The sequence below is a fragment of the Ursus maritimus genome, unplaced genomic scaffold, assembly GCF_017311325.1.
Source record: "Ursus maritimus isolate PB19 unplaced genomic scaffold, ASM1731132v1 scaffold_9, whole genome shotgun sequence".
Lineage (NCBI taxonomy): Eukaryota > Metazoa > Chordata > Mammalia > Carnivora > Ursidae > Ursus > Ursus maritimus.
The window spans coordinates 79,625,127-79,651,205 of NW_024427107.1; the positions used below are offsets into that span (position 1 = coordinate 79,625,127).

General features: G+C 61.9%; 1 protein-coding gene across 3 annotated transcripts in view; it reads right to left on the reverse strand.

The window, feature by feature from the left end:
- The window catches only part of ZC3H3 (zinc finger CCCH-type containing 3), a 91,706-nt gene that overhangs the window by 45,911 nt on the left and 19,716 nt on the right, over positions 1–26,079 (reverse strand). For 2 of the 3 annotated variants that reach the window (XM_040625731.1, XM_040625730.1), the window contains exons 4-5: positions 10,519–10,672; positions 10,237–10,398 (exon numbers count right to left, since the gene is read on the reverse strand). In XM_040625731.1, the coding sequence (XP_040481665.1) occupies positions 10,237–10,398; positions 10,519–10,672 (316 nt within the window). The remainder of the gene's footprint in view (positions 1–10,236; positions 10,399–10,518; positions 10,673–26,079) is intronic. The other variant, XM_040625732.1, reaches the window with a different exon arrangement.

A 26,079-nucleotide genomic window follows, 5' to 3' on the forward strand; every position in this document is an offset into this window, starting at 1 on the left:
TCCAGAGGGAGATCAGGTGTCTCTGACAGTGTTCATCGGGGCCGACGGGGCCGTGGCAAGGTTGGTCCCCCTCCCTTACCTTCCATCGAGGGGGTGAGGGGTCAAGGCCCACGTCCCCACCCAAGCCCCGGCTCCTCCCCACACTCCCCTCCCCACCAAGGAGCTCAGGCAGGTGCTCCGACCTCAGGAGGACATGCTCAGCCCTGCTGCCACGGGGCTGCTGACAGCTGAAAGGCCCACTTGCTTCAAACAGACACAGAAATAAATAAATAAGGCAGGCGTGCTTTGAACTGACTTCCAAATTAAGAGTTGCATCCTTGCTGTCAGGCCCCCGCCAGCAGTTTCTGTGGCGCCTCCCGAGCAGAAACGCACCTCAGCCCATTTATTAGAATGATGAAGGCAAAGGGACCTACAATTGCACTCCTTTCTTAATGAGCAGCCGAAGGGATCGGTAAGCATAATTTCAGAGGCCAGTAATATTTTATATAATCGCCGAGTGGTTTAAATTGAAAACCCCCAACTGAATCAATATTTACTGCATTGAAACGAAATGAATAGTAATAAGTCACTAAGCTCCCTGTCCTGTTTCATAAAATAAAAAATTATAAAAATGAGCAGAGGCGCAGGGAGGCCATCACATTAACTTTTACAGCACTTGGGGAGCCGTAACCGCCTGTTCTCATAAAATAAAATTCTAAAAAACCTGCCGGAGGAGACCTGCTTCAGCATTACATGGGGAAGCAGGTGGGGCCCGGGGGTCACCCCCACGGGCTCTCCCCCAGAACCCTGCCTGGGTGGGGCCCATCAGCATGGAGGCCCAGAGGAGCTTCACCTCCAAGTTGGCGACCACCCTCTCTGTCACCCCCAGGCCCACTTCCTGCTCTCATTTCTTGACCCAGCAAGGGGACAGGACAGGCAGTAGCCGATGGGTGTCCCCCATGGGTGGAGGAAAGGCTGTTCTCTAACCAGGCCAGGGCCAGGGGCCAGCAAGAGACGTATGTGAGTGAAGGTGGAGGAGGGGTCCAGCAAATGTGCCCTGTCAGAAAGCACAAAGCAGGAGCCCATGCTGCCCTGCACAGGACCACAGAGGCCTAGAAAGGCCAGGCTTTCCCCCGGGGAGCTCCAGGTCCCCCAGGGACACCACAGCCTACAGGGTTCCTGGGGGCACTTCTGGGATGGGGGCACAGCAGTGCTGACAGAGACCAGAGCCAGGATAGAGTCCCCCAGGGAGGGGGGGTGTCCTAAACTCTGCCCTCTGCACAAGGGGCTGAGACTGGCAGTCGGCAGTCACGGCCAGTCGGGGAAACGTAGATTAAACCACGACGAGATGCCACCACACGGAAAACAGGAAAATTGGAAAGACCCTAACATCAAGCGCCATAATGGGGACAGAAAGGGCACCCCCGCTCTGGGAAGAAGTCAGACACGCACCTTCTCGTGTCCCCGCAGCCCCCCTCCTGGGCGCACACCGGGGTGAGGACACTGGCCTCCACAGGGCCGGGCGGGAACAGTCAGCAGCCTTCACCCACGGTTCTCCAGAGCGGGACTAACCCGCACGCCCACCGACAGGAGAGCCAGTAAACGAGTGCGGGACAGACCCCAGAGGACACTCGGCAGTAAAAGGTGAAGTGCCGGTGCACAAGGCGTGCGGGAGCCACGGGGCCGAGCCGCACGGGAGAGGCGGGCAGCCAAGGCACACGAGGGGCGCGCTGCTCCGGGTCACGCCCCGCGGACCCGTGGGGCAGGCTGTCAGACAGGCACCCTGGGTGTGGGCCGGTGACGGGGACAGCGCGAGAGCGCTCTGCGCGGCCGAACGTCCTGAGCACGACGGCGGGCCAAGCCACACAGGTGCATGCACTTGTCAAAACTCAAAGAGCCAGCGTACGTTTGGATTCATCCATCTCATCGGGTCTAAATTTTACCTAAAAAAGAACTGTAAACACACGTGGAGCTCTAGTAACTGCAGAGACTGAGGATGAGGGACCATGTGTCACCGGTCGGTCGGGAAGAGTCCCAAGTACGCCCCAGGGGAAGCAGAAGGGAGCAGCGGCGCTGAGCTAGAACCAGCGGTATGGGCAGGCATTCCAGGGCTCCAACCCAGAGAGAGCTGTGTGCGTGGACGCAAAGACTCAGACTCAAGAGAGGCTGGAAGCAGAGATGCACAGCCCCCGTTGGGACTCGCCTTCCACGCACCCCTGTCACCCCAGGGCCATGAGAACCTCAGCGGTGGGGGACTGAGAGCTGCCGAGAGCCACTGCACTACCGGGAGCCAGGCTCTGCAGACAGGTGGCTGGCTCCGAGCTGGGGGAGAGGGAAAATTCCAGAAGCCACAAGGGAGCCATGTGGAAAGGACCCGGGCCGCTCAAAGGGGGCCCCCAGGCCGTGTGGCACAAACGGAAGGTCAAAGTGAACCGCGATGAAAACAGATTATAGCCTACCAGATAAAGGAAGAATCTAGAGTCCGCACTGTTAGAAATAAATAAACGAATGTACAAAGCAATGGGGGATAAGGGACAGTGGTTCCCAGCAGGACACCCTCCAGCCAATACAAAAGGAGAAAGGGTCAGAAATCATGAAGGGGGGGCGCCTGGGTGGCACAGTGGTTAAGCCTTCGGCTCAGGGCGTGATCCCGGCGTTCTGGGATCGAGCCCCACATCAGGCTCCTCCGCTATGAGCCTGCTTCTTCCTCTCCCACTCCCCCTGCTTGTGTTCCCTCTCTCGCTGGCTGTCTCTATCTCTGTCAAATAAATAAATAAAATCTTTAAAAAAAAAAAAAGAAAAGAAATCACGAAGGGTCTAGAAGGCGTGGGCGAGGCCCAGTAAAGAAGGCGGTGCTCTGCACAGGGTCGACAGGCCTCTCCACAACCACCTGGAGTGACCAGCCCGGGCCGTCAGCCAGGTGCTCGGGCTCACACCACCACCAGGCAGCCAGACGCCAGGGTCCCCAGGCCGCAGGAAGGGGCCGCCCAGCACTTCCACGGCGTTCCTGCTGAAATGGTGAATCGGAGTCTCCACACACACGGAGGCCTCCAAGCCCAGGGGCGGCTGTATGAAGCACCTGGCCCCCGTTCTCCAAATCATCAGGGTCACGAAAGATGGAGCAAGGCTGAGGGCCGTTTCCAGACTCCATGACTCTGAAAAAACGCAACCCCCAAATGCCGTGGGAGTGCACAGCCAGCTCCACTGCCAGGCAGCACTCCCTACTCTGGGGACCACACTCCAGGGGCCGGTAAAGGGGCATCATGTCTCCAATTTCCACACAAACGATCATATACAAAGGGAGAGGGGAAATGATACAGCAGATGGGACAAAGTATAAGGAGTCAGCGAACTTGGGTGAGGAATACAATTCTTGCAACTCTTCCCTACATACAAAAGTATATCGAAACGAAGTTACCAAGAAAAACTAAACGGAAGAAACTAACCCAGCCACCAGCCACAGAGCCCATGTGCCTCAGGCAAGGCGCAGCTGAGCCACAGCGTCTGCCAGGCTGGCCAGAGACAGACCTGCTTTGCCTCTGCTCAGGCTTCATGCTGTGCGTGCCATTTCCTCCACCAAGGGGAGACCCCCTCCCCGCCGCTGCCCAGGCCTGGCCACCTCCCATCCATTACAGCCAGGCCTGGGCGAGATGCACACCTCCCAGGCCTGCTAGACGTCTCAGCACTCTGGCTCCGGGACAGTTCTGCGACTGCCCACTCAGGGTCTGTCCCCTCCTGGGCCACAGCTTCCAGACAGGCAGGGCCCTGACCTGGGCAGCCTCCAAAGACCTCAGATTGTGGCCAGAGAAGGAGCTGCCTGAGCCACCGGCCTGGGGGCCTTCCCCATCCTGCAAGGGACTGGCCTGTACTTCAACACCCAGGAACCAGGGAGAGAGACCGCTCAGGTACCACCCGGTTCAGAGCCAGGCCTCAAACCACCCCTAGTTCCAGCCTGGGTCGAGGCCCATCTCCCACAGCACGCAGGGCCTAGAAGCCCATCGGTGTGGTCAGGAACCCCTGATCACTGTGTAATCAGAGCTCCTGACCTGGACGTCAACAAGCCACCCGTGTGGCCCACACCAGGTGGGTGGCTCTCACCTCACTCTCCCTACTGCCCTCTGAGGGGACTGCGGACACAGAGGTGAGCAACAGGGGCCAGGAGGGCTGGTGTGGTGCAGGTCACCCTGCCAGGCTCAGCCCTAGGTGCCCCCCTCGGACCCTGGAGCAGCTCCCCACCTCACACAGGCCTGGCCATCCCCATCAGTACTAGGAACCCCAGATGTGGATGGTGATGCCCCCACCCTATCCTCCCTGGCTGGAGAGGGTCAGGGGCCTGTGGGCTCTCCAGTCACCGTCAAGCAGAAAAGTGGGCAGCAGCCCCTGCCCAGGGCCCACAGGACAGGCCATTCCTGGGGGTCACACACATGTAGCCCAGATAGCCACACACAGGCACATACCCACACCTCAGTCCAGCAAGGAAGGGCCCGTGTGGGGCAGAGAGCAGTCCCTGCAGCACACAGCGGGGGCTCCTCCCGAGCTGCTCTTACCCTTTGGAAAAAGCGCTCTCCCTTCCACGGGCGTACCCAGCAGGGCAGAGCCCCAGAAGCACCCAGGCCAGGCCTTCCCTGCATCTGACAGAAAATCAGGACAGCCCCGACGGCCCGCTGCACAGAGCAGGCCAGGCCTGGAGTGTGCATCCCACACCCATGCCCCAGCTGGCTCCCATGTGAAAGCAGCCGGACAGCTCTCTTCACCTGAAGTGGACAGTTTTGTTTGTAACAGAACCCATTCAAAATCCTGCTGCATTGGCCACAGTCACTCAGCACATTCATGGACAGTGGGAGCCGTGCCTGGCCTGGAACCCTTCTCAAGCTGTTGGGACAGAGGCTGCCCTCACGGGGCAGCTGGGGGCATGGGGGTAGGTGGAGCCGGGCACGGTGAATGGCTTCCCAGGCTCCATGTCAGAGGGAAGGCAGGGGGCAGGCGGGCACCTCCAGGAACATGCCAGCCAGGTCAAGATCAAGGTTGGCCACAGCACATGCCCTGGGCCCAAACACACTGGTCACAGCCTGGGAAGGGGGTTTGCCAGGCAAGGGCTGTAGCCCCCCTGATGCATCCCCACACCCCTGCCAGCCCAGCAGCAGGGCTCCAGGTCCCAACTTCAATACCACCCTCCAGGCAGCCTCTGCCTTCTGAGCAACACATTCTGGGCTCCCTCCCCAGGCCCCCAAGAAAGGCCCTCGCAGCATGCCCCCCACTGACCACAGCTGTCCCACCCCTAGAGTGGCCTTCTCTGGGTGTCCTGAGCTCCCGTCCACCCTTCCTAGCACTGAGCACCTCGTGGAGGTACCTGCTTCACTTATCTGCTTGCCTCCTTCCGGGAGGGGAGTACTCTGGGCAAAGTGGACCCCTGGCACAGGATGGTGTCACCCCTCTATCTGTGGGGAGCCCCGCTCCCTAGCACCAGGCTCTCTACTAGCCCCATCACAGGTCCTGGCCTGGGCTGAGCAGGAGGGGCCCATGAGCACATCACCAAGCAGGGCCCTCGCCAGACACAGAGCAGGGCCTGGGGTGTGGCCGTGACATGGAGGGGGCAGCCCCCTCACGTGAGGGCTCACGCAGAGCTCCTCTTACTGCCACAGCCTTTGGGACAGGTCAGGAGGCTGCGGGAGCCCCAGTTCCACTGGCCTGGTCAGGGAAGGTCTGGGGATGAGCAGACACTCCCTGAACGGATCAAATGTTGTGCCCCCCATATTCCTCTGTTGAAACCCTAACCCCAATGGGATGGTGTCTGGAGGTGGGCCTTTGGGAAGGGCTCAGGGTTGGACAGTCACGAAGATGGGGTCCACACGATGGGACTGGTGCCCTTACAAAAAGAGAAAAGACACCGGAGCGCTGTCTCTGCAGCGCGAGGGCGCGGTGAGAAAGCAGCTCTGCGCAGCCCAGACAGGAGCCCGCTGCGCCGGCACCCTGACCTCAGACGCCCGGCCTGCAGAACGAAGAGGATACTCGTCTGTTGCTTAAGCGCGCCTCGCTTGAGGGCTGTGCCCGAAAGCCCGGTCTCGGGGCAGGCGGATGGCAGAGCGGGGCTGCGGCTGGTTCACGACACCCCAGGGGTGGGCGTGAGGGGAGCACGGGAGACCCCACAGCCGCACCCAAAGGGATGCTGCCCATCCTCAGGCTGAACTCCTCTTTAATGAGACATCACTTCGGAAAAGCACATTGGAGCCTTCAAAATCGCAGCCCAAACCTCGCGAAAGCACCCGGAGATGACTCCGGGTTTACCGCACAGACCCGAGCACACACTACAATAAAGTAAGGCGGCCCCGCACGCTGCAGCCCCTGCAACGGCACCGTTCGTAGCTCCTGAAGCGCGGCGGCTCCCGTCACTCCGCGGCTCGCAGCCAATGAATTTGGAAAGAGAAAACAAGTGACGGGCAGTTTAGGGATGTAAGTCACATTTCAGCTTCAGTTCAGATTAATGACCTTGCTGGAAGCCGCCACCAAGGGCACAGGCAGATCCACAAATCTGAGAACAAAAATGTTAAATCCTAGCTCAGCACAAGCCTCAGCCCTCCAGGGCGCCCACTGGACCCTCTGCCGCCCCCCCAGGCACCCCACACCCCGGGGCCAGTTCTGGGTACCAGTGGCACAAGGCGCTAGGGGCCCGGCCCGGCCTCCTGTGGGCCCCGAACCGATGTGGCCTGCAGCCTCTGGGGCCATCAGCCGCTGCCCCTGAGATCAGGCGGCCCGAGGCCAGAAGCCTGCCAGCCAGGGGGTAGCAGTTGGCACCACGGACACAGCCTCCCCCCATGCAGTTAAGAGTCCTTGCCAGGGGGCGCCTGGGTGGCACAGCGGTTAAGCGTCTGCCTTCGGCTCAGGGCGTGATCCCAGCGTTATGGGATCGAGCTCCACATCAGGCTCCTCCACTACGAGCCTGCTTCTTCCTCTCCCACTCCCCCTGCTTGTGTTCCCCCTCTCACTGGCTGTCTTTATCTCTGTCAGATAAATAAATAAAATCTTAAAAAAAAAAAAAAGAGTCCTTGCCCGGAGGGGCCTGCTTTTCCTCAACCCCACTGGCAGAGAGGGGGTCATGGATCCCAGTCCCATCCTCCAGGGACAAAGGTGGCAGTGACCCTGCTGCCTCCACAGTCATTCTCATGCCAGGCCCCTTGCGGCACAGGATCAAGTGTGGCAATCCCCCCACCACAATGAGGGGTGTCATCCCTCGGGACAGGGAGGGCAGGCACTAGCCAAGGCCGCTGGCCATCAGCAGCAGGGCGGTGCTGAGCCAGGCTCTGAGCTGGCCCCACTCCGGATGCCTGGAGACTCCAAGGCTGAGAGCCCTGTGCCCTGGCCTTCCTGCTTGCCCAGGGTCACACAGCATGTGCTACTCACTGGCACTCCGCAGACTCCCCCAGGAAGGCAGTGTTTCCACGCACACACAGCCTCCTCCCTGCAGTGAGTGTCTGCAGGAGGGTGAGATCTGGGGCCACCCCATGCCAACACTGGCGCTCTTGGCCATCGGGTCACCTGCCTTATTTCCCACCTGTGTTTACCAGCCCCCAACACCGCTGACTGAAACTTCTAGGACTGTTGGGGCCTGTCTGCCACACCCCCCAGGGGTGTTCCCCTCTGAGCTGGGTACAGTTCAGGAGGCCCAAGGAGGGCTCACGGTCCCTGCGCTCAGGCCAGCTACCTGGCAAGAAGCCTGGCTTGCTCACCACTGCAGCCCTGATCCATGCTGGCCTGGGCCCAGGCACCAGCCCAACCCTCCTTCTGCCCAGGGAAAAGTTGAAGACCCTGCAGATGCACAGGGCAGAGGTCAAGGCCACAGCCAAGGCCAGTTGGCCAGAGCCTCCCTGGGACCCACTGACCACACACAGGCAGCCCCCAGCTCTGAGGGAGCTGAAGGAAGCAGGTGGGTGGGCAGCAGACTGACCGCCGGCCCTGGAGACAGGCTCTTTCTGCTGCCTTGACAAGCCAAACCCAAGTGCAGGCAGCCGACAGCGAGGCCAGGCAGCTGGCGGACGGCCACTCTGCTGAGGAGGCAGCCCCCCAGGGTCTAGGTGACCTTGGGCGAAGGAAGCCCAGCCCCCGGCAGACACATTTCCTAGGACCTGAGCCAGTCAGCCCTCAGCACCCACCACACCCTAGCCTGCAGGCCCACCAAGTCCAGGGGCCTGGCCCCCCAAGTATTAGGGCTCTGTGCCTGGGGTAAAATGGTCAGGGCAGACGGAGACCCCACTGAGCAAAGCCTCCACACACGGCTCAGTGAGTATGCAGCCATCCTGAGGGTGGGCTCAGCCACGCCTGCATGCACAGTGAGAGCTCTAAGGCCTATGGCACCCAGGGGCCTGGCCTGAGCCTGCAGCCACCGAGCACAAGCCAGGGCTATGGGACCTGAGCCATCTGGCACCCAGCACGGCCTGGGAGAGGGCTGCACAGAGCCACCCAGGGCAACTCCCTAACTACTCCCACCCACCAGACCCCCAGGTGGGCCTCTGCAGGGCACCCGGACAGCCATGGCCCTCACGGCAAGGCAGCTGGCCCAGTGCCGTCTTCGCCGGGATGAGGAGCCTGTGGGCAACAGTGGTCATGCGGGGCTGGCAGCTGGGTCTGGGCCTGTCCATTCTCAGTCCATCCTCGGCCTGGCCTAGAGCATCCACAGACCCAGGCTGGCCTCCCCTCACAGCCCACCCCACCTACCTGACCCAGGGTCAGAGCTCACATACCCACCCACAAGGCTCTCTCAGTCCCCACCTGCTCCTCAACTCCCACACTGAGGCGAAGGCATATTCCCCGTCCTGCCGCTGACTGGGCTGTTCTCCCCCAGTGGGCCTGACATTCTGGCTGGTTACCAAGTGGCTACTGCTTAGGGAGCGCACCCAGCCCCCCCCCTCCAGTAGCCCTCGCCCCACAGGGCCTGGTTCCTGTCTCTGCTCGATGACCCCCCAGGGCCCAGCAAGCTCAGCACTGGCCTCGCTGAACCCAAACCCAGGGCTTCCTTGGCACTTGAGACAAAAGCTACCCCCAGCCCCCAGCCACACCCCCAGGAGAGGTGGGGCCTTGCCGGGGCTGGATGTGGGGCCCAAATGCAGACTGCAGGAGGGGAGGCAGGAGCAAGAATCAATAAATCTGAACCTCATTCACGATGATCTGGGGCTCTTATTAAGTAAATTAATTTAAGTTAATTTAGCTCGATCATGACTCCCGATCACAGTGATTTAGTGAGGGGGAAATTGCATTAGGAAAGGCCATGCTCACTAGATAGGAGAACGGAAGAAAATTAGACCCACTTAGCACTGTGAATTAATATGGAAATAGCAGGTGTAAATTTAACCTTATCGAGAGAGTGAAAATTATCTTCATAAATTTGTAGAAATAGCCCCCAAGATACTTATAAATCTATTTAAAACAAAAATATTACAAAAAGTGCAGTAAAATTAATTTAAAATATACTTCCAGCTATTGCCTCCAGAAAAATCGGCCGCAGGGCCACGTTTAGTGCAGCCCCGTGGTAAGGGAGGAGGGCAGTGGGTGCTGCTGCCTGCCTGGGGGGCTGGGCGCCCAGTGCACGTGCCATTGGCCGGCGGGCGGCACCACCTTTCACAGCCCCTGAGCCCGGCCGCCACTGTCGGTGGGGGGGCTCATGGTGGGCTAGCAGGACGGCCTCTGCCCAGGACTAGAGGTGGTCCAGGCCCTTGGAACACAACGATCCCTGGCCCCACAGCCTCTGGACAGAAGTTATATGCCCTAGAGTGCCCACTGCAGCCAGGCGAAGGCCTACGCTGGAAGAAGGAGCTCCCACACTGCTCCCCCAGGAAGCAGGCTCCCAGGGGGTGGCAACAGGACAGAGGGAGGGGGTCTGCCACTGCCTGGTTCCCACCCACCAGCCAGAGCAGTCACCCCTTCCCCCACCCCATCAAAGGAAGGGGCCACACCCCCCACACTGGGTCTCCTGAGGCCCTGAGGCTGAGCAGGCTCATGAGAGGGGCCCCCAACTTCAGTCCCCTAATGCTGCTGCCCCAAATAGCCCTCCCACTTCTGGGCCCAGGGCACCCAGAAAAGAACCCCTTCTTTTTGCCCCCACCCTGCATGCTGTCAGCCAGAAGCAGCCTGGAGTAAGGCTGCAGAGCTGGGGGTATAGGCAGGACCTGCGTGGGGGTGGCACGGAGAGGGCCACAGCCTCATCTCCCTCCCTGAACAATCAGTATGTCACTGCTTCCAAAGGGCTGCTCAGAGCCCAGACTCTAACCAGAAGTTTCTCCGTGAAGGATGCCCGGGCGCAGCTCCCGTCGTGGCCTCAGTGGTCTGGACGGTGGCTGCCCCCTCGGCCGTCTCCTGCCAGCTAACGGCGGGGGGTGCATGTGTCTGTGCACACGGCCCACACAGGCTGGCTGTATGTCTGGTGCAGAGACTGCGGAACAGAAAAATGAGCCTGTTCCTCAGCCACCAAACTGGACCCAGCACTTCCATGTGGCAAGCTCAGCCCGCACCAAGCCCTGGGCCCGTGGCAGCCTGGACGGTGACCTCCTACCTGGACAGGGAGAGCCGCCGTGCCCGCCAGGAGGGCAGGGATAGGGGAAACTGGGGGGCGCTGAGAGGAGGTACTGGGGTCTTCTTGACGATGCGGTAGCGGGTCTTGATCACTTTGCTGGTGGAAGGGGTCCGCAGGGTGTGCAGACTGGATGCTGCAGAGAAAACCCACACAGAGGTGGTCAGTGGAGGTCAGCAGGGCCTCCTCTCGCCTCCCCCAGGCCTTCCCCCCGCAGTGCACACACATCCCCAGGGCTGCAGGAGAGCTGGGCCCGGGCCTGGAGTCCTGAGACGTGGGGCACCAGGGACACGCAGGGCACTGGGGACGCACAGTGACTGAGGCAGGGAAAGCAGCGGCCAAGCCACCCCAGGCTAGCCGACGAGAGCAGCACCACGGGCTGGCGCCCCTCTGCAGGCAGCATCAAAGCCCCCAGACTCGGGGCTGGCCCCAGTCCCCAGAGCTTCCCGTGAGCAGCGAGGAGGGGACCTCAGGAGGGTCCGGGAGGCCAGGGGTGCAGAGTGCTCACCTCCCTCTCCGGACAACCCCCCAACATGCTCACACAGATTTATGTATTTAATCACCACTGTTTTCATAACATCTTGCGGGGTGATGAATGCCACAGCTTTTATTCTTGCTGAATGTTTCATGCAATTAACAGGGATCTGTTTTGCCCGAGTTCCCTTCCACTTGATAGCCGGCAATTTCTCCACAGCTTCGAGGAATGTACCTAATTGCCCGGCTCTCATAATATACAGCTCTAACTGCCCAGATAATTAAAGCAAACGCAGTGCAGGACGCAGGCGCTGAAGCCTCTCATGACGCACCCACGGCCAGCAGCCTCTCCGGAAGCTCCCCTCTCGGATGGGCGCTGGACCCAGGCTCCCTGCGGGCTCCTCCATCCAACCTGCCTGCACAGCACCCAGGAGCTCTGCTCGGAAGGGAGGCTGCCAGCAGGACCCCAGCAGTGGGTGGTTTCCCAAGGCTCCCACCCACAGAGACACCCACACGAGGAACTGACCCAGACACCCACCAGGCGGCCAGGCCGTGGGCGGGGGGTGCATCACATGAGGCCACCAGGAAAACACACGTGGTTTCGCTGCCCAAGCATCAGCACCAGGGTGGGCCCGTGACCCTTTGGATGAAGTGTGCCCGGGGTCCAGGATGGCCCAGGAGAGGGAGCGGGGCAGGCACACGGCGGACCCAAACCCACAGACCCCCCTGCTAACTGCCCAGTGCCAGCCACTCCACCCCTCTGACAGCACGGGCCAGGGCTCCGTGACCTCTACCTGCTCCCCTGAGCCCCAAGGATGCACCCTTCCAGCACCTACAAATCCCGACCCGGACTGGGAACCTCCCCGTTACCTGCCAACAAGGAGCTATTATGGATCTACAGACAGCATCTAAAAATCATCTTCCGGAGCCCTGGACCCAACAGACTTCTCGCCCACAGCCGGACCCCCAAATTAGCACCTTGGCCCACAGAGCTCTCTAAGCTTGCCCAACCTGCCAGAGCCCACTGTACCTAGGGGACACCTAGCCGGGGGCAAGCAGGACCAGCCGACCCTGTAGGCGCCACTGCACCCACACAGCCAGTAGCTGGCTGGTAACTGGCACCGTGCCTCCTGGTCCAGATGTCAGACGAGCCCCTCCCTTCAGGTGTCCTCCCACACTCTGCCGGGGCTCCCATCCACCCACATGGTAAGACCAGGACACAGCGTGGTTCAGAGTCCTCCGGAGTGCCCCCAGACCAGAGGGTCTACCCCTGCTGCCAGACCAAGGAGGATGTGGAAGCCCATTGCACCTGTCAGGGGGTGGACATGGGGCTTCAAGGCCCACAGAGTGCTAGGAACAGGGCAGAGCTCTGGTCCCCAGACTGGAAGCAGAGACCCATAGCAGCTGCCCACCAAAGGGAGCCACGACACATGCAGCTGAGGCCGGGCCAGACAGCCCAGCAACAGGACAGGCCCCCCTCCCCCACGTATCTCTGTCTCTCTCTCTGTCTCCCCTTCATTCTCCCTCTCTCCAAAACAGCAGCTCCGGGGGGGGTCAGGGAGCACGAAGAAGCTCAGCAAAAGCAAATGGCAACATGTCATCACCAGGGACACCTGGTCCTACTGAGCGGCCAAAGTGAGCAGATCTTTAGCTCCGGGCACCCCACATGCACTTGGGACACAGGGGAGAGCCTAGCATACAGTGGGCGGCAGTAAATAAATGTTGCTGAATTGAATTCTCAAGGTCTTACAAGCAAGGATAGACCAAAGAAAATCAATAACAGCTTGTTCCCAACTAAGAGACTTCCTTTAAGTCACCCAAGCCCCAAGCTAACCTCACGGCCTTCCTGCTCCTGCAGCTCTTGCTTGCATCTGGACAGCACACCTGCCTGTAGCCCTTGACCTCGGCTCAAGGGCCTCCCAGGGCAACCACCACCTGCTGCTCCGGAATGTGTGGCGCCCCCCCCCCCGCCCCCCTGAGCCACACAGCCCTGACTCTGCAGCCAGATTCCTGTCTGGGGGCACTGCTGCCTCACCACCCTCATCCCCTTCCTCCTGAGCACAGGGAACCCTGAGCCTGGCCCAACTCTGCTCCCCTCCTCCAAATGCACAACACTGCCACCTCCTCCAGGAAGCCCCCAGCCCCCATGCCCAAAGGCCTGGACTCTGCATTCAAGTTAACAGGCAGCAGTATTTATAATACATTCCTGCACAGTATAGGCCTATTGCGAAGTCAATTTTTTGCTGAACTTACTACATTTTACTTACTAGTACCCGATTACCATTTCTAGGAAAACACAAAGTAATAAAGCAGACCTCCTCTTAAAAGGCCAACTGGTGCCAGTTCCTTCACATTGCCATCCGTTAGGCCTCCACCCCCCATGGTCCCGAGAAGAGGAGGGGAGGGGAGGGCACACCAGCCCAAGCTCTGCCCCCACAGTGGCCTGCAGGCCACTCCTGGTCCCTGTCTCTCCTCCACAGGCAGCATGGACACAGGCAGTGCAAGTGCTCATGACAGTGACCCCAGGAGAGAACCGTCCAGGGCATCCCTGCCGAGCGCAGAGAGAGATGGGCGGTGTGCCCAACAGGCGCGGGGGTCCTGAAGTCGTGCTTGGCGCCCAGGCACCAGGAAGCTGGGGCAGGAGGGAGCGAGGGCCCTGCTCCAGCACAAAGGTAGAGTGGCCAGCACAGACAGGCCGAGAGGCACTGTCCCCGTGGTGCAGGCGCCTGGGCCATGCCCCGACCCTGTGGCTAGAAAGGCTGCCCCAGCAGCAGCCTGCCATTCCTCCCGGCTGGCGGAGGGTTTGTGTAGATAATCATGTTATTTAGATAGGATGTGGGTTTAATTCCCTTCATTACAGGCTCCCAGGGTTGTAATTTTTTTTCTCCGCATGATGTATTCCCTGTGGCACATTTCACTCAAATCAAACCCTTCGCGCCTTTATTGCCAACGAGGCCCGGGCGCCGCGTTATCAGGCCCACACACACAGCCCTCCCTGCCCTGCCGTGCAGAGGTCACTTCTAATGACTAATCGATCTCATTAGCTTTCCTAATTAAAAACTTTACTACCGCAATGGAAGACAAACTACAAAAAAACTGCTGGCATCATATTTGAGTGGGATATGAGCCCATCTATCAGCAGAGCCTGTGCGCCTGCAGTCAGCCCAGGGGCCAGCCTCCCCACATTCCCATGCTCAGGGGCCCTGCGCGGGGTGGGGGAGACGACGGTGCCACCAGGGGCCTTCCTGTGCCGCGAGCACAGATACAACACACACGGGCAGGCCTGCTGTCAGGGAGGGAGGCCACCAAGGCCCAGAGCACCTGGGACCCGTCCGGTGGCCGAGCCCAGGCGTGTACTGTCCTCCGTGATCCAGCTGTGGAAACGGGGAGCACGCCGGCACCTGGCCAGCCCCTCCCAAGGCCGCTGAGCACTGGGCGGACGGCAGAGAAGGGAGGGCCACGGCCCAGCCTGCCTGCAGCAATCCCCGGCCCCAGCTCGCCCAGCCCCTGCTCAGACAAGCCAGCACAGGAGACAGAGCCCATCAGAGGCCCCGGCGCTCTCTCTGTTTCAGTGCAGAGCAGGAGTTGAGGTGGAGTTCAGATTTTTATGGAACTTCAAACGGCAATAACTAGGTAGAAAATGAGTTGCTAATTTCACAATTGTTTAATGAATAAGGAGAAGATAAAGGCTCTGTGCAAAGACCTGCCTGAAGATTCGACCAGCAGGGGAGGGAGCGGCCAAAATGGGCCCAGCCAACCCAGGGCCACGTGAGTGTCCCAGGCAGTATCCGGCTGTCCATGTCCGGCTCCCTCGGGAAAGGCCTGGTGGGGAAGGGCAGGGACCAAGTGTCCCAGGTCCCACAGCTTCCTGTCCCCCACACTCTAGCAACAGGCCATAAATGGGGGTGCCGGAGCCTCCAGAAACAGGCCAACTGAGCAACAGGCTGAGGACGCCATAAGAAAGTAACAGGTCGATCCACAGCTGGGCTTCCCACCCCCTGTTCCAGAAGCCTCTCCCCTGAGCCTCCGAGGGCCAGGCAGTATGAGGAGGCAACTGGGGTGTTGCTGGTGGAGGCACAGCCCAAGGGCATGGCTGCCTCCCGCCCTTCACCCCAGCTGGAGGACGGGACCGCCGAGCAAAAAGCCAGTGACCAGTACCTGAGCACAGAATTCACCAGAATCAGCCACACAAGACACCTGTGCTGACGGAGCAGGACTGGATAGACCTGTTGACAGAGCGTCCAGTCTGCCTAGAAACCAAGCTCTGCTCCTGAAGGAGGGGCACCAGGCCAAGCCCCAGACCCCCAGCCTCTCAGGGCCACGGCAGCGTGGTGGGGGAGAGAGACCCCTCTAACCGAGGATGGGGAGGGCCTTCCACTGGTCCCAGCTCCCTGGTGCACAATTTGCTAAGACCCACCTCCCTGTGCATACTGCCTGGTCCGCTCTCCACAACGGCAACGCTGACATGTCAGCACCTCCAAACAGCCCACGCCCTTCGCTGGCTGAAGACTGTTCTAAAAGGCCGCGTCGTGGCTCAGCGTTTCAGAAGCCACATGGATTGCTCTTCTGCCACATAAACCGTCCTCCACTCCCAGTCGGCTCAGGTCACATCTGGCCTGTCCTCATGCCGTCGGCCAGGAGCGCCCCCGCCTGCCCGCAGCCCCTCATAGGGATGGGCCCAGGGCCCCGACCTGACCAGGGCAGCCTCCATACCCCAGACTTGCTCTCCCGCAGTCTGAAAGGTCCTTCTTCCACGGCAGTTTTTATGAGGTGCCAACTTTGGCCCAGCCCAGGATCTGGCCCTGGTGATCTCGACCCTGGGAGAGGGAGTTCTGGCATCAGGCAGACAAGAGGGGACAGAGCAGGCTGGGTGTCCAGCCATGGGAACCAGCCCAGTGCCCCCCTTGGCAAGGATGCAGGACAGCACCTGGCAGTGGGGCTGCTGGTGCGCCCCAGAAAGCAGGCAGGAGGCCCCTGCGAGTGCCCGGGAAGCGGGAAGCTGAAAGCTGATGGGGTGGGCCACACTCACAGATCCCTCCTCTGCAAGGCCTCTTCCTCGGGCACTCTCCGTGAGCGCCCACAGCCTCCAGGGCGGACCCTGGCCACAATCCTGTCCTCCAGCAAGAGCAAGGCTCTCAGGTGAACCGCCGGTTCACAGCTGTGACGACGCTGGGTGGTGATCAGTGTGCAAAGAGGTGCATACCACAGGCAGGACCCACAGGAAGCACACCCAGCAGTGACATCACCAGCCTGAGAGGAGGAGGAGGGGACTGACCGGGGTCCAAAGAGAGGGGACAGCATGGCCACAGGCTCTAGGGAGGCAGCGCTCTGGCTTCTCCCGGCACAAGTGGGGAGGTGGACTGGCCAGGGCTCCTGGGAACCTGGGAAGGAGCTGGCTAGCATGGGTCTGGGCCCGCCCTGCACTGCCTCAAGGCTGGCAAAAGGCTCATACCTGCAGCCAAGGCCTCACCTTGCTCCCAGACTCTGCGCCAGCCCAGGGACAGTGACAGGGACGGACGTGGGCACAGGCCGGGCCAAGCAGGACAGGTGGGTCCAGACAGAGGGTGGGCAACAAGGAGCCCACAGAGCCTGAGCTGGGGAAGGGTCCCCAGAGAGCCAGTGGGAGGACTGAGCCCAGGCAGGCTCCTGGTACCTGGCTCAAGATGCATCACCCAGCCCTCCAGGCCCTTACCTTCCCATGTTATCTGACGGGGGGCGGGGGCAGGGGCAGGTGAGGGGCAGGTCGGCCCCGAGGCCCCTGGTCTTCTGGGCAGCAGGAGGTGCCACGTGACCATTTTCCCCCTGGCTGCAGGAGGGCCGCACAGCAGACCCCAGACCATGTGCCAGAGCAACCCTGCAGGATCCCGGTGGGGCAGGGCTGGGGCTCGGCTGGGCAGCCCCTCCCGACAACCGTGGAGTTGCACTCTTGGGAAAACGGCCACAGAAACATCAACAGAAGAGCAAGCACACATTTCTGAGAAGCCCTCAACAGGGAGTGGTGTTCTCCCATCTGAAACCCTCCCATGCATCTGAGCTGTCTGCAGAGCCTGGAGCCTGGCAGGACCGCCATGCCCACCCCGGGAGAACCAGAGAGCGAGTCAGCAGGACGTTGTCTTCCCTGGGTGGGGGAGGCTCTGCCAGCAGGAGCACAGACGCCCTGCACCTCTCGGCCGAGGGTTAGGGCCCAGAGCACCTCCCGGGAGGCGCGGCAGCCCGGGCAGCACCTCTGGGCACGGCAGGCCTGGTCCGGGTGCAGGGCTGTCCGAGTAAACGGTGAGGTGTGCCTCTCCTCTCCAGACACTGCCCATCCACCAGGGCATTCCTGATAGTGGACTTCATCTGAGCTGTCCCCTCGGTGACCCCCATGGTCCTGGAGACGGTGACACCGGAGCTGCATCTGGGGGTGAAAAGGGCCTGCAACTCCTCGGAGGGGCGGGCAAGCCTCAGAGGCTGCCAGGAAAGGCTCTGTGGATACATGCCACTTGCAGAAGTGGCCAAAGGCCCTGCGGGGAGCAGGCTCTGGTACTCAGGGGCTAGGGAGGGGGTTCCCAGGATCGCCCTCCTACTCCCCAGCCCGCTGAGGCTCAGGCCAGTTTCTCCCCGGTCTCTGCGGAAGCTGCCGAGGGAGAGCTGGCCCGGGGGCTTACTCAGCAACTCTGCACCCCCCTCTCTGATGACAGTGCGCCACCCAGCATGGCCAGCTCTGACTGTGGCACCAGTGTGTGCGCACCATGTGTGGTCATTTCCTGCTCACGTGGCCTGGCTGCCAGCCCCCCGCAGACCCACCCGGGCTCTCATGCCACAACCTCCAGGATGGATGGGCCACGGTCCCGTCTCCATGCTACTGGGAAATTAGCAGCTAGAATGGGATCCAGCCCTGGGACCTGGGGGAAAGACACCAACAGCCCGGTTTCTACTGACGCTGGTGAGGTAGGGGCACAGCCAACACCACCTGCCCCTGGCTAGGGGCGAGCAGCAGCATTCTGCCAGGACCCTGAGGGACAATCTGGCCATGTCCCCCACCCTGGGCTGGACTGCCCCTCTCCCTCCCTGTCCCCCAGCCCTACCACATGGCAAGGATTCAGCAAAGGGCCCCAGGCAGTTGTGCAGGCAGCTCAACCCCAGGAAACCCACTGGGCTCTTCCTGCAGACCGGGATGCTCAGCCTGCTCCTAGCGAGACTATGGTAGCCGCAGGCAGGACCCACCAAGCTGGGTCCCCTTCAGACAGGGATACCACTGCTGTGGAACAGGGCGGATGTGGTGCCCACAGGGCGCGGTAGGCTCTGACGACAAGAGGGAGAGTCGGGACTGTGCTTAGCTCCCGTCCGGGGAACAGCCCCTGGGACTTCCGCCTCTTCAGCCTGCTGGGCAGCCAACCCTCCAGAAGAAAGAAAACATAGCCTGTGCCCACCACAGGGCTCTCCACCCGGCCTGGGCTCACCCCGCCCCGGATTTGGGGCCAGCTCCTGAAGAAGACGTTTGCCAAGGAGGCCAGGCCAACAGAGCAGGCCCCAAGGGGAGCTCCCCAGAGGACTTGGCTGGGTGGGCAGCAGACAGGGAAGGCCTCCCGGCCCTGAGGGTCCAAGCCTTGTCCGGGGTTCCCCAGGAGACAGGTGCTGGACAGGTGACGGCAGCACCCACGCTAGCCCCACCACAGGTCTCTCTGCCCCAGAGGTGAGCTGTACAAGCACCCCCAGGGCTCACGGGCGAGGGAACCCACCCAAGAGCGCGCATGCTGAAGGGCCGGGAGCAAAGCGGTGCAGAGACCTCTTCCTGGTGGCCTGGACCTCCCAGCTGAAGGGCTTCTTCTTCGTCTCCAGGGTGGCCTCTACCCGAGGCAGCTTCCCTGTGGACGGTTCTTTCAGCCGCTGCTCTCCACCTCGCCACGGCCCGCTGTTCAAATTCTGCATGTGCTTGGGTCTCGTTCTCCTCTCCGGTCGGACGGGCTTCGCCTTCCAGCTGAGCGCTAGCTCGGCGCACTTGTGCAGCCAGCAGGACGCCTGAGTCCACACCCACACCTCACCACACCTGCGTGCAGCGCTCTCAAGTGCCGCCGGGCCCTACCAGGTGCCGTCTGGGCCTCCCGGACCCGCAGACCCAGCGGCCCCAGCACCGGAGCAGCAGCGGACCCGCGGCACTGGCCTCCCCAAGCCCCGTCCGCACGCTACTCTGTGAAGAGACAAGAAGCAGGGAGCTTCCCTCCATCTGTCATTCTGGTCAGCGTTCCCTGCCCATCCGTCTAGGCCCCTCTGCAGCCAGGCTCAGCCGTGGTGTCTGCCACCCATCCCACAAGTGCACACCCCTCCCCTGGACTCTGGGAACCTCTGCCCCCTCCCCCCCCCGCACTGCCTCAGACACGGTGGCCTAGAGAGCACCCCAGGCGCAGGCGGGCCCGCAGCAGGCTGCTCCCAGCTGCTCTTCTAACAGGCCCCGGGCAGGAACACGCGCGTGCCGGGGACACGCTCCTGCTGTGCTGCCTCCCAGCCGCCTTGCCCCGAGTCAGCCAGGGTCGCGCTCGGCCCCAGGGCGCAGCAGGGGCACGCGGGAGATTAGTACTGATGAGCACCACTTCCCACGCATGGAGCGTGAAGTCAACTGCCGGCAGGCGGCCACACAGCCAGGAGGGCGAGCGCTGGCAGGTGCCGGGGAGCCCACTGCTGCCTGTATGGAAGCCGACACAAGAGTTTCCACGAGAGGCTCAGGGTCTCCCCCCAGCTCCCAGCCCCGTTTGCTGTCCTCAGGGCAGAACCCAGGCAGGGTTGGTGGCAGCCAGCTTGGGCGGAACATCCTTGTCAGAAGTGGGGAGCCTCTATGCCCTCATCCCCGCCACACAGAACACACGATGCCCAGGGCGTGGCAGAGCTGACGGGGCGTGTCGGCCCCTCGGTGCACGGATGCAGGAAGGAGCCCAGGCCGGGGAGCCAAGGGGCCTCTGCCCAGGGTCCCTCAGGAAAGACAGAACAGAGGCTCAACTCCCACGGACACCAGCCAGGAAAACGGCTCCCGGGAGGCCCACGTCCCTCCATCCCGTGAAGACTGCCAGAAATGTGCCTTCAGACCTTCACCTGTCCTCTCACACAGGTGCCCTGTTCCCCTGGTGGTGCCTGGTGTCCATCCGGCCCTGGATGGGCCCAGCCCAGGCCCCGCAGGTGCAGGGGGCATACAGGTGACAGGGCTTGGCCCTCGTGCTCCCACCCATGAGAGCACAGCTGTAACATAACAAAGCCCCCGCCTTGTGAACAGCTATCCGTGTGCTTGCAGGGGCCCGTCCATTTCTCCAAATGAGGCGTGACAGCAGCCCAGGCGGAAGGCGGCGGATGCCCCGCCCCGCGCTCTCACGGCAGGAGCTGCCAGGGACGGAGCTCTAACAAGCTTCAGTAGTGGGATGACTAGAATCACAAAGTATGAATTTTTATGAGTCTAATAAATCACTCCACTTTTCCTGTGTTTGATGCTTCCCAGACCTTCGAATCCTAGAAAAGCCAGGCTGCAATGAGATGGTCCGGCCCTTGTCTTCAGCGGTGGCCACGGACAAGGAAACGGGAGGGCTGGAGACCCTCCCAGGTACCCAGAATGCCCCTGCTCTGCATCCAGAAGGCCACTGGAGGTCAGCGCTACCACAGGCTCCTCGGGAAGCTCTCCAGAAGGCTCTGCCTCCCCTCTGCTCAGAGACCAGCCCGCAGAAAGGCCCTGCCAGAATCCCTCAGGCAGGGCGTCCCAGCTAGAACCAGCATGCGGTGGCACCAGGAGGACATGCGGACCTGAGCACGCACACCTCTGGGACCGAGGTGCAGAGGACCCCAGAACCTGGGAGAGGGGGTCTGATGGGTAGCGGCCTGGCCGGCCCCGCTGGCATCCCATCTGCACCCCGTGGCCCGCAGGTGCTTGCCACCAGCCTTCTTGCAGCACTGTCACCTCCGAGCCGGGGATCGGCCGCTGACAACAGTTACCGATTATCAAATCACAGAGGCAGCCCGACAGGCCACACGTCAGCGATCAGCCGGCGGCACTGCTGCCCGAGTAACGTGGGCAGCTCGCTGATGACAAACAACCCCTGTCAGCTGCCTGTCCCCCAGCGGGCCGCACTCGCTGCTGTCCCACACTACCTGGTGTTTAATGACGACACCGTCAGCCCAAGACGCGGCGCCAACGCCGCCATGGACTGTCAGGGCCCTATTAGAGGGAAGATTGAGACCCTACTCTTCTCAAACTCACTCAAGCAACACAAGCCGCTAGTTCCTATAATTATTGTGTGCGAGCCATCGATCGTGCCGACACCTGACCCGTCTGTATGAAATGGGAGTAGTTTGCTCCATGACAGTTGCTATAGATTATGGGGGTGGGTCGTCCCTCCCCTTTTCACCGTGGTGCTGCGGAGAGGAAGGGGGAAAGTGAGCACTTCTCACCACCCACCCCACCCACGGGCATGGGGCTCAGGGGGCAGGGAAGCCCCACCCATCCCTGGGAGGTCAGGAAGCACCCCTCCCCCACACCAGGAAGGTCAAGGTGGCCATGTGGCAGGCAGCTAGGGGAATCCAGGCAGGGAGCGAACCTCCAGGCCAGGCACTCCAAGCGAGGGTGGCAGCTCTGCACGACGAAGACGCCTCACCCACCCCGGGACCCTCCTTCACAGGGAAGGACCCTCCTTCACAGAGAAGGAACACGGCTGGGAAGCATGCTGGGGACCATGACGCAGCGCCTTGGTGCAGGCTTGGCCGCTGCTCAACCCCTCCGCCAGCAGACCCAGGCAGCTCGCTCCCCGAGGCACCCCAGCTGACCTTGGTCAGAGCAGCTAGGCCAGGATGTCCTGGGACCAGGTATTCCTTAACCTGTCTGCAGCCACTCAGGTTCCAGCACTTCGAATCCACGTCCCGCACAGGACCAAGGACAGACCCTCCTCGGGCTCAGCAAGCCCTGGCAGGACCACAGCACCCCAGGACAGCAGGCGGGGAGTATGTGGGTGTGTCTGCATGAGCGCCTCTGGGCTGCACACGCGGGGGCAGGCACGCACACGTCAGGGAGTGTTCCGGATCCCATCAGAGCTTGGGAATCCACTCTGCTGCCTGGTGGGTCCTGGAGCTCGGCTCCAGCATCACGGTGCAGAGCTCATGACCAGGGACCCACCCCACGCCCCTCCTCCTCTTGGCCCCGGGTCACAGGACAGGCCTGTGCCCTCCTGTGCTCAGAGCCCAGCGCTGACCTTGGTGACTCTGGGGACCCCACAACCCTTCTGAGGCCGGCCAGCTGCTACTGCCTGCGTGCAGCCCTCTGGTCCAGCGCCACGGAGCCCCCGGAGCACGAGGACCAGCCCCCAGGCCGACTCAGCAGATTCTCTTCAGCCCATGGTACTCAGGGTCAGTCGTCCACAGCCAGAGACTGAGCCAGGCCAGCGCAACCCTCAGCCCCTGCTTTTGCGGCCTGAGGTCCATGTACTACTCACATGGGACCAAGTGGACAGGGCCACAAAAAGGCTTCAGAAGAGAACACCGAAAACACAAAGCTTTAAAGGCAACTGAAAACCAGAGAAGAGAGTTGAGAAGGAATGGACTGGGCACAGGGAAAGTTGTCCAGAGGTGCAGACCTCGGCTCCCCGCTCCTCACGCAGACCAGCCTCTGATGAAAGGCCATCCCCAGGAAGCGCTAACACTGTCCTGTCCCTGCAGAAAGTTCTAGAAGGAACTTGCTCGTTCATTCATTCAACAGATTTTTGGCAAGACCCACTACGCACTGGGAAAACGACAGGGAGCACAGAGGGCCCATCCCTCCCATGGCAGGTGAGCCTCCCCTCAGCCCCTGCCAGGAAGGGAGGGACCCCCAGGGCACACATCAGAAGAGGCAGCGGCAGCACCTATGAGCCCAATCCTGAGCACCCATGGGGTCCCTGCCAGGGCCCAGCCTATACAAGGCCTCCCCCCCGCCACCGAGTTGCAGGGGCTCTGGGGACCAGCACCACAGGAAGTACTGAACTCCTCTCGAGACAGCCCCAATCTGTGCCTGACACAGGGCTCAAATGATCCCACAGTCCTGCCTGCCTGATGCCAACTGCTCTCCCTCCCATCCACTGCAGGTCTCCTTGCCTGGCAGGACCCAGTGCCGGCGGCCTGTCCTACCTGTGATCCAGATGGGTCCAAGCACGGAGCTGGGGGCTGTCCGCCGGGACCCCTGTGCAGGTAAACACAGAGCTGACCCCAGCACCTCCTCCCTAGGGACGATGCTCAGCCTGGCTCCGTACAGCTGCCAGGGGACAGGACTTGAAGCCAGCCCAGCAGGAGAGGCCCTAGAGCAGGCCAAGGTCCCATTCCAAGGCCTCCTGCCTATGCCATGGCTAGGGCTCACATGCCCAATGCAGTGGCCCAAGGCCTCAGCCCTAACTGCCAAGGCAGGACCAGGTGTCAGCCAACACCTAAGCGCACAGTGGGCCTGTGAGTGTGTGCTCTCTGCCCTCACAAAATGGCCAGTCCTCTGTCGTCTCTGCATCCCCTTCCATTTGGGGGCCTGGCCCATCCAGGGCCAGGAAGCCCAGGGAAAACAGCCTGGAAGGTACAAGGTCATTCATTTCCCTCTCAGCCACGCTGAAACCCCAGGAGACCAGGCTCCAGGGAGCAATGTGGGGGGGGTCCCAAGTTCCTCAGAGAGAGGTGAGGGACCATGTCCACTCTCACCAACAGCACCAAGGCTACTCTAGCCGGGCCAGTCCAGCTAAAGGGACAGAGGCTGGCCCACCTACCCCACCCTGGTAGCTGCTGCTGGAGTACTTCTGGGTGGGCAGGAAAGTACTAGAAAGTGCCCACCACTCCTAGACAGACGACCCCACATTCTAAGCCATGATCCATGGGGAAAGAGTCAGTTGCCTGTCCTGGGTGAGGCGGTAGGTAAGGTGCAGAGCACACCCTGTCCTCCCTGTGGCTCCCGACAGTGATTCTGACAGCCAAGCCACTGGAGACACACTGCCCGCGGGACAGGAAGGGCGCGCATGAAGGTGCCTCCCCCTGCCGACCCCCAGTCCTCTCCCACAGGGATGGGAGCACACAGAGGCCGAGCTGCCCTAGCAGACACAGAAACCCAGCCCGCAGGGTGGCCAGTACAGCCCCACGGGCATATGACCGGCACCGGGCTCCAGCCGTCCCAGGAAACTGCAGCTTCGTGAGGGCCACCTGCCCAGGCACGGGGGCCCTTCTTCCAGCCGGACTTCACCTGGGCAAGGCCTGGCTAGACTCCACGGGAGCTGGGGAGCTGCCGGGTGGCCTGCGGTCCCAGCTCCCAGAGTAGCGCAAGGCCTCTCGCAAGGACACAGCGACCTGCTCACCACGGCCGGGCCGTGTCTCAGCATCCCTCCCCACTGCTTCCTCAGAGTCAGGGCTAAAGAGAGATGCCTGCCGGGGAGCCTGGAAATAACGCCTCTAGAACAAGCAACCGCTCACAGAAAACCATATGCCCCCCCACAAAACCCAGGCTGCCAGGCTGGCCTTAGCTGGACTAGCACTGGTGGTCCCAGCCTGGCGGGTGGCACCCCGTCATGCTCGAAGATGGCCCACCTCTCTGCCCGGGGCCCTCCGGGCACAGCACCTGGCGAAAGCCCCAGAGCCGGCAGCGCTGCCCGCCTCCATGACGGCTCCCCAGCACACGGCCAGCAGAGGCCCTGCAGGAGCCGACGGAAGGGCGGAGGGGCAGCTTTAGGGGGCTCCTCCTAAAGACACAGGCCTCAGCCCTCTGTGGGCGGGAAGGACGGGGGAGCAGGGGAGGAAGGAAGGAGCAGGAAGGGGAGGAGGGGCCGCGGGCACAGGGCCCGCGGGGGCAGGCTGGGTGGGCAGGGCAGGCAGCGGCTGAGCCCCGTCAGCGCACAGGGGCTGCTGTCAGATTGCGGCCTCATGGGCAGCTGCAAGGATAGGCTGACAGATGCCCCACCGCGTGCTGCCCCCAAAGAGGCCCCCCGATGGCTGCTGCTCCCCCGAAGCGCCCGCAAGGCCTCCTACCTTGCCCGCAGGTAGCGCACGCACCCAGAGGCCAGCTCTGCGGACAAGGCAGCTGTGAGCAGCAATCCACAGAACCGCGACAGGGAAGCAGGACACGGTCCTAAAGGAGCGCGCAGGTGGCCTTGCTCAGTGCCGGCGTGCCAGCCGGGGCAGAGCAGGTCCCAGGAGCCACAGGGAAGCCCCAGCGCAGCAGCAGCCAGCGGTCCAGCTGGCCCCCTGCCAGCAGGCCAGACAGCCACGAGGGCACGGACTCGGGGGTGACGGGAGCACAGTGACACGAGCAACCTTCGGAACTGCCCCAGGCTTCGGCAGGGCACCCCCAGACACACGGCGAGGTGCTAGGGCCCAGGGCCTGTCCCAGCTCCCCCAGACCTCCCACTTGAGCGACACACAGACACAGAGCAAGCTTCCCTTACCCACTCTTGCTCAGATTCTGAGGTGGGGCCCAGGGCTGGGGGGTTGGGGTTTTCCAAAGCCCCAGGTCCATCTCTCCATCTTTCATAGACACTGTGACGTAAGGCCCATTCCCCCAGATACGTCAGGCCCTGCTGGCCAACATGGCACCCCCCACGATGGAGAAACGGGGAGGCAGCAGGTCCAGAGTAGACACCACCGCCAGGCCCCTGCCCAGCTGAATCTGGGGGGTCTTTTGCCTCATGTTCACACGGCCCCTCACTCAAACTCCCTGCCCTCATCCTATCTTGCAATCTCCCCCAATACAAGAGGACCCAGCATTGCCCCCCCTCACCCCAAGAGAGGAAGCAGCAGCCCAGCCACCAAGTTTGTTACCACGTTGCCCCCCACGCACGCACAGGGCCGCCTCCACCCAGACACAGGGCCGGAGAGGTGGGAGCAGGCTCTCAGCTTCAGCTGCAAACAGCTGGCCTGAGGGGAGGGGAACGGCCCAGCTCTTGGCCCTGGAGGCACCTGTGAAACAGGCCATCCTTCACTCTACAAGAGGCTCACATCCCAAAAGGCTCACACCTCTCCCAGAGCCCTGTCCACATGCTGGTATGTGCCCAGCGTGGGGACTTCACAGGCTTTCTGCGCTCACAGGGCCGGGGGGGGGGGGGGGGGGCCCGGGCGCCCCCCCCG